The sequence below is a fragment of the Octodon degus genome, unplaced genomic scaffold (assembly GCF_000260255.1).
Source record: "Octodon degus isolate 3935 unplaced genomic scaffold, OctDeg1.0 scaffold00031, whole genome shotgun sequence".
Taxonomy (NCBI): domain Eukaryota; kingdom Metazoa; phylum Chordata; class Mammalia; order Rodentia; family Octodontidae; genus Octodon; species Octodon degus.
In genome coordinates this window covers 5,551,153-5,559,690 of record NW_004524607.1, presented here as the reverse complement: position 1 = coordinate 5,559,690, position 8,538 = coordinate 5,551,153, and the positions used below count along the sequence as shown (strand labels likewise).

The following is an 8,538-nucleotide window of genomic DNA, read 5'->3' as shown; positions in this document are numbered from 1 at the left end:
CTTGATCAGAAAATTTGGGACACTACCGAGTTACATGACGTTTACAGTACAAGTTCTTATATGTCCTGAGTCTTAATTGACCTTGGAAGGCTAGGGCCAAAATGTTGGCTTTCCTCGCGGCCCTCCTTTTTCTCTAAACTTAGGTTGCAAACTTAGGTTGTTAACCATCCAGAAGACAAGCTTATTATTATTACCATACAACCTAGGCTGTTAAGCTTAACCTCACTATCTGTTTGAATATCAACAATTTCTGACATTGCCAGTCAAGCGGAAGACCCAGTACTATTATGGGCTACTGGACTCTTTTAGAATATTTTGCTGAGTTTACACACCTATGGTATTCAAATAACAGAACTTAACGAATAAAGGGTATACAGATGAATGTCCATTTTGTATCTGTGTATTCAAAGTGGTTAGGATAGATATATAGTTACATTCTTTTAATGAATAAAGGGATTTGTTCTAATGGTGTTTGTAAATAGGATATCATGTCCGAATCTTGTACAGCAATTGACCACTGGGAAGAATGTATGCAATGTGTTAATTATTGAAACTGTCCTACCAATTTGATTTGAAAAAAAAAAAAGAAGACAGAATTTATAGGATTATTTTATAGTATTTACCTGTTATGGTTTGTGTCTAATTGGCCCCCTAAAGCCTCATGCAGTCATGGGGTGGCTTCTGGGGTTTGTGATTGATTCTTGATCCAGCACTGGGATTGCAGGTGTGAATGCTGCACCCTGGCCTGGGTGGATGATAATCTGCATTACAGTGTCAGGAAGGGCCTAAGCAGCTGCCATTCCTTTTGTTCTTGCTCTTCGCTGATGCCATGAATGGTTGCTCTCTGCTGTGTGCCACTCTGCCTTGGAACCAGTTGAGTATGGACTGAATCTCCACTAACTATGAGCTAAATAAACCTTTCCTTTCTTAAAAAAAAAAAATTAGAAAATCTTGATTTTGGGGGGACAGGGTCTCACTATGTAGTCTATGTTGGCCACTAGCTTACAATGATCCTCCTGCCTCAGACCCTCCAGTACTAGGATTTATAAAAACATTTTAAAAAGAATCTTACCCCAAGACAAGGCATTTGGACTTCGTACCTACTCTCGTTACATTCTTTTATTAAAACATTAAATGGTAAGGGCTAGGGATATATATAGCTCAGCGGTACAAGTGCCTGCCTGGCAAGTGGAAGGTCCTGAGTTTAATTCCTGGCAACAAAACCTTAATCATGGTATGATTTGTGTAGTTTCAGAGATGCACTGGTCTCTTTGCAACTTTTTATGTCTGAAGTATTAAATTATGAGTAAAAGTGTCGGAGACAAGGTCTCCTTATGTAGTCTAAGCTGGCTTCCCAATTTATAGGGATCCTCCTGCCTCAGCCTCCCCTGCATGCTAGGATTACAGTCATGCACCACCATGCCTGGCAAAAAGTCCTAATTTTGAGTTTTGTCTTTATGCTTAATTTTAGGTTCCCAAACCATGTTTGTTACAAATAGTAAACATACTATTAGGATTTACTAGGAAATTTGACGTCTGAGAGAATGCAAGTTTATTAAGGCATAAAATAAATATGTTAACGCAATAGGGGAGTTGGGGAGGAATTCCGGAAGATGAATATAGAACAATCTGTTCGATGTGGCAATCAAATAGCATAAAAATGGCATTTCTGAAATAGCCTTTTTTTACAGAACAAAACATTTCTAAGTCTTTGCTGATTGTTTCTTATTCAGATTCTGCCTGAGATAATTTAATAATTTGTTAGAATTTTTCCTGCTATCTTTGTATCCCTTTTCTTAGGGAAAATTAACTCATAATTCTCTGGTAAGTGTAATTTGTGTGCCTGTGTGAAATTGATAACCAGTCTTGCCAGGGTAGAAGAGGTCACTGGAGAAAAACTGCTTTCAAAGCCACTGTGCTGTTAGTTTGTGAGATGACAGTCTATCTGCTTTTTCCTGCTGCTTATCAAGAGTCATTCAGGGAAATAAGCCATGACTTAGATCAGACTTGTTTAAAAGTCAGCAGAGTCTGAGGGAGAGGAAATTTAAAAAGTGCCTAGGTGTTTCAAATTATAGCATTTTGTGTCTTACATTAAAGTTGTCCAAGATTATTTTCATCCAAATTATCGCTTTATATTTAATCAGATGTTTTGTTTCCGTGAGTAAAATGGTAAGCTGATTGATTGGTAATTTTAATGATTGGTGTATATGAATAATGATAAGCAAAAGTTAGGTTAGAATTAGAATATGTTCTAAATTAGTATTTCTGTTAGTCTAAAAGTATTTTTTTAATATAAAGTATGAGATTTGAATGAAACACTAGCTCATTCATTGTTGACACTATTTGGCTTTGTACTTAATTGTTTTTGAAAGAATAAGGAAGAAGTTGATTTGCATTTGAGTTTGTCCTAAAGGTAATGATTTTTCTGTTTTAGGCTCTTTATTTATTTATTTATTTATTTTTATTTATTTATTTTTTTGAGATAGGGTCTGACAGGTAGTCCAAGATGGCTTTGAACTTGCTGAGACCCTCCTGTTTCAGTCTCTGAGAGCTGGGATTGTACACATGTATGCTCAGCATTGTTTTGCTTTTTTAAACCCAGGGCCTTAGATCTGAACTGTATCTCCAGCCCCTATTTTATTTATTTATTTGTTTGTTTGTTTTGTCTTTGGTTGTTGCAGGGTCTCACTCTGCTGCTCTCAGACTCATGGTCCCCTCAGCCTGCCCTGGGGGCGTGGCTGGCATGGCATGTGGTACCTGGGATCACATCATAGTCCCTGTGCTTACCTAAGCTTATCTAAGCTTGCCTAAGCAGGCGTTTTAGTGCACTGAGTTATCTCGCCTGCCCCCAATTTATTTTTTTATTAATTAAATGATTACTATTTTAGAGAGCCTCATTGAATTATTCAGTTGACTGGACTGGGCCTGAATTTGTGATCCTTTGCCTTAGCCTCCCAGAGTGTTGGAATTACATACATGCACCAGCATGCCCAGTCTTTGAAATAGTTTTTAAAAACCATCATGATGAAGTAGTTCTGAGTTTTAGATTTTTGTAGTTTTACTGAGCTGGGAGTCTGAAACCCTCAGTTTTAGTTCACACTGTATTCTAATTTATTGTGATATAAAATCATATTGTCAAGCACTTTAAAGATATAAATTTTATACATATACATGTATATGTATATGACTTTTTGGTCATTTATGAAAAAGTTGCTGTTAGAGCTTCAGCTTGAGAATAGTTGTATCATTGTTACCTCGTTATATATACACTTTTTTTGTGTGTGTGTTGGACATGGAACATAGAGCATTCGCATGCAAGGCAGGAACTCTACCACTGGAGTCAGCACAGCTCTATAAGATACTTTGTATGAGTGAAGTGGTTCTGCTCATGTGTATTGTAATCAGCATGTGCAAACTTGTAAAAACATTCTTTCTGAAATGAGTCCTATTTTTATTTATTGCTAAATGGTAGGTTTTGTCCTTTTCACTTTGGCCTCAGAGCCCTGAAGTTACAGGTGTCTTCCTGCTAGGTTGGTCAGCTTGTATTGTGGTCTTGGCTGTCACAGCTGTCTTCTGTCTGTGTTTTCTGAGCCAGCAGATGCTTTGTTGTTGTTTCCTAATTTCACAGTATTTTTTCTTTCTGAGGGGTGCTGTTCTCTATCATCTTTGGGAATTTGTAAGTCAGGAGAAAGGTAGGGCAAAGTATTTTCCAGAAAACTGTGCCATCAGATAATATTTTGGTTTAAAGCACTGTTTGTTTTTTTTTTTAAACAATTCTTCCAAAAGCTACATGATGATTTTGAAATGAAGTAAATGTCTGTTTCATTTCACAGATTCCAGTTAGCACCCTATACATTTTAGATTGAATTTTCCTGATTACTAAATCTTAATTATTTTTCACCAGACGGTCTGCCAAATCCCGGAGTAGAAGTCCATACTCGTCTAGGCATTCAAGGTCTCGTAGCAGGCACAGATTGTCTAGATCCCGGAGTCGTCATTCTAGCATTTCTCCTAGCACTCTCACTCTGAAAAGTAGCCTGGCTGCTGAGTTGAACAAGAATAAAAAAGCACGCGCTGCAGAGGCAGCAAGAGCTGCAGAGGCAGCGAAAGCTGCGGAAGCGGCCAAGGCTGCAGAGGCAGCTACGAAGGCTGCAAAAGCCTCCAACACATCTACACCAACCAAGGGGAACACAGAGACTGGAGCCAGCTCATCACAAACCAACCATGTGAAGGATGTGAAGAAAGTTAAAACTGAGCATGCACCTTCTCCCTCAAGTGGTGGAACTTTGAAAAATGACAAGGCAAAAACAAAGCCACCTCTTCAGGTAACAAAGGTAGAAAATAATTTGATTTTAGATAAAGCCACCAAGAAAACAGCTGTAGTTGGGAAGGAGAGTAAATCTGCTGCTATAAAGGAGGAACCAGTATCTCTCAAAGAGAAAACCAAACCACTGACACCAAGCCTTGGAGCCAAGGAGAAGGAGCAACATGTGACATTAGTAACCTCTACCCTGCCACCATTACCTTTGCCTCCCATGCTGCCTGAGGATAAAGATGCCGATAGGTGAGTGTACCCAAATATGCCAGACCTATTTACAGAAATCATGTTTAAGTGAGAAGTAATTTTATCTCCTTAATTTCTCTCCCCAGAAGAGTAAAGAAGGCAATAACTAAATGAATTTTATTTTGTAGATCATAGCATGAAGTGTATTGCTTATAAGATGACAAAACTGCTTTCTGTGGTGAACAAGTTAGGAAAAATTTACCATTGTCTGGAATATAATGCACATTTCAAGAGGAATTGGTATTAGAAATATCAATATTTTCTTTGACTTTGTTTTCCTTGCAGATCCTGTCACAGCCATGTTATTCTATGAAAGCCTGCTCTTATTGCTATAAATCTCCTAATTGTATATATTATACATTTCTAAGTTTCTTTAGTGGCCTTAATAATTTATTACTTTTAAATTTAGTCCTTTTTTCACTTATTTTACCTTTTCTCACAAGTAGGGATTAGTCACATTACAGAAAAATTTCGAAGTGATTGTGTTTTCCTTTAATGTGCTTCAAGCTTTCTATTACTATCAGGGATAACTTTTTTTATTCTGAAGAAGAAGATAAAGAAGAAGGTGTTGATGGTAAAGTGAATGCCCTTAAGAATGTTTCTTAACTGAATGTGGTAGCACATGCCTGTTATTGTAGTACTGTGGGAAGCTGAAGTTTCTTATGTATCATAGAGTAGAATTTGCTGTTGCGTGATTTATCTGCCAGTGATAGCATTAAACCATTTTTATCTTTTATGAAGAAATTAGTTTTTCTTCTCACTTTCTATTAAAAAGAAGTTATGTGGGCAGTTTTCTTAGCTGACTTCATTTATAGAACTTGAAAACTGGATGAAAGTGCCACATCTTTCAAGTGCTTACTTAGCATTATGAACATTTTACATATTTTAAAGCATGCAAAAGTTTAATCATGTTCCTGTGTTTCCTGCACTGTAAGGCACTGTTGTAATTGTATTATTTGCAGATTGCGCTGTTTTCCAGGAACACTGAAGCTTTCTAGCAGTAGACTTGCAGTTTTTGATGAATTTTGGATTGGGCTCCAGCACAGACAGGCTTGAATGTGGAACTGTGTCCTTGCCTAAGTGGGGAGTGTGCACTTAATGGGAAGCCAAGTTCAGTGAGAAAGGTGCCTCTGTACTTTATTTTCATTTTTGTGTAAGGTCTGGTTGCTCCTTCGGATCTTTTGGAGAACTCAGTATATATAAACCCATGTAAATGCTTAAGGAGGCACTCCTTTTGCATCTGCTGAGGTGGTGACTTTGTTATTCTTTTTTGAATGTGAATTTTCTGTTTCATCTGAGTTTTGTGTTTTTGTCTATCTTCTTCTTTCCATCTGTTCACTGTTTCATGGGTATGGAATTTCCTTTTAAGATTCCTTACTACTACTACTAACCTGTGTGGTCAAAGATTGACTCATTACCAGTGTTCCTTTATTTCAGTGGTTATGATTCACCTACAAAATTTAGTTATGAAAATAAGATACATTATTTTTGCTTTTCTTCTTAAAACAGGTTTTAGGTGATTAAAGGTATACTGTGAAAAAATGAAATAAATGGATATTGAAGGATATGGGTAGGACAAGAGACTTATTTTTTATTTACATTGGTTTTAGGAAAACTGCAGTAAAATTTGTTGTGGGCTGCAGAATATTAATTTTTTAATCTAGTTATACCTCACTCATTAGGGTGATATCCAAGATGAAAATATTTACCTCTTAACCTCACAGATTAGCAATAAAAATTAGGTGGGTTGATGGAAAGAATTTTGCAAACTGTTGGAGTCCAGTCATCTTAGATACTGTGATTACTTGTACCAATCAGTCCTATAGAAGTAGAGAACTCTTTTAGATTAGTGTTTTATTGAAAAAGAATTGAAATGACTATTACTGTATTTTATAACATACTGCCAATAGACCTAGTACTTTCTGATGTTATTTAGAGACTTTGTCTCACTGTGTAGTCCAAACTGGCCTTGGATTTACTGTGTAGCACAGCCAGGTCTCAAACTTGGCATCTTTCTGCCTCAGCATCCTACATACTGAGATTACAGGTGTGTGTTGCCTTGCCATGCCTGACTAGATCTAGTACTCTGTTGATATTTAGTTTTTCGATTTTTTGATATGGTGTCTCTAGGTAGCTCAGGCTAACCTTGAACTCACAATGACCTCCTGCCTCAGCTTCCCAGAGTGGAGATTACAGGCATGTGCCAACACCCAGGGCAAGTGATTTGTTTGAAAAATTTCAGTTCTAGTAAAAGAGAAATGGTAGGTTCTAATGCTTCCACTGACCTACCTTTTCTTGTAGCTATTGTTCATGTACCTTAAAGTAATGGTCATGGTAATTTTATATTTAAAATTTTCTTTTCCGTTACTTGCACAAAATAGCCAATACTCACGACATAAAGGGAAGAGAAATTTATTTTGACTCATAGGTTTTAAAGGATTTAGTAATGGTTGGGCTGGTTGTAAGAAGAGGGGAAGGTGCTTATCTGCTTACAATAGCAGGAAAAAGGAGGGGTGGGGGAGCAGGAGACAGAGAAAAAGATTTTTTTAAAACACAAGAGACAGGGGCCAGGGAGATGGCTCAATAGAATAAGGCAAGGACCTGAGTTCAATCCCCAGTTCTGCCAAAAATAAAAAATGAAAACACAAGAGACTTTTGGAGTATATTTTGGACTTAAACCATAATAGACACCTGTATACTTTTTTTTTTCCCCTTTGGTGATGGTACTGGGGATTGAACCCAGCATCTTCACACTGAGCTATAGTCCCAGCCTGTGCTTGCCTGTGCGCATGCGCTCGCTCGCGCTCTCTCTCTCTCTCTCTCTCTCTCTCTCTCTCTCTCTCTCTCTCTCCCCCCCTTCCTTCTTCCCCTCTCTTTCTCTCTCTCTTTGCCCCCCCCTTTAATATGAGGGGGTCTTGCTAAGTTACTTAAGCTGGGCACAGATGGGGGATCTCTTGCCTCAGCTTTCCAGAGTGCTGGGATTACAGGTATATACCACCATGTCCACCTTTTGTACTTTATCTTTTGTACTGCATGACTATTAGTTGAAAATGGTTTGCAAACTATTTCTCATTCCTTTCTATTATGCTTTATGAAACCCAAATTTTTATTTACTTGCCATTCACCATAAATTTGAAAATCACATTGAAGATTAATGGTCTGCATAATCTTGTTAGCCATGTCTTAAGGAAAACTTTAACTTTTGTTTCCTTTAAGCAGGCCTCTACCAACTCTTGATTAACTACCATTGTTGTGTCTTCAAAGAAATTAGGCTCTGTGTGTTTATGTGACCTCTTGATTCTGCAAATCTCTACTCTGCTAGTTATGCGTTTGTGTTTTGTTCACATTCAGACATTTAGAAAACTTGAAAAAGTACTAATAAAATCAATACTTGTATTACCTTTATCTAGATTGAGCAAATGTGGTAACATTTTGCTTAGTATGTTAGCATCTTTCTCTCCTCCTCTGCCTTCCTCTCTCAAAGAAATAGGGGAAGATATATGTGGACATGCACTTTTTTTGCTATACTACTATATTTGAAAATGAGTAGTAGCTGTCATGATATTTTACTCTGGAATGTTTCATTTATCTTCCAAGAATAATGCCAGTTTTCAGTTCAGTCATGGTACTACCTATGTAGATAATTAAGAGTTGCATTGTGTCATCTCCTGTCCATATTTACATTTGCCCAGTACTCCTCTTTCCTATGACTTTTTGAAGAATCCAAGTCAATAGTATGATACAGTATCACACTTTTGGATTTATCTTGTGATAAATAATATTTATCTTATTCTTGGTGACATTCAGCTTGTCTCTTAACTTTCATTTCCTATAAATGGGAAATTTAATTGGGTCTTGAACAGATCAAGAATAGGGTTTTTGGGGCCGGGGAGATGACTCAGTAGAATAAGTGCTTCCCTGGCAAATGCAAGGGCCTGAGTTCAATTCCCCCCCCCCCCAAAAAAAAAAGAGTT

The 8,538-nt window shown here is 37.4% G+C and overlaps 1 protein-coding gene across 1 annotated transcript in view; it reads left to right on the top strand.

Moving 5' to 3' along the window:
- The window catches only part of Cdk13 (cyclin dependent kinase 13), a 110,775-nt gene that overhangs the window by 19,063 nt on the left and 83,174 nt on the right, over window positions 1–8,538 (top strand). Inside the window, exon 4 of the mRNA XM_023713366.1 lies at window positions 3,905–4,564. Coding sequence (XP_023569134.1) covers window positions 3,905–4,564 — 660 coding nt within the window. The remainder of the gene's footprint in view (window positions 1–3,904; window positions 4,565–8,538) is intronic.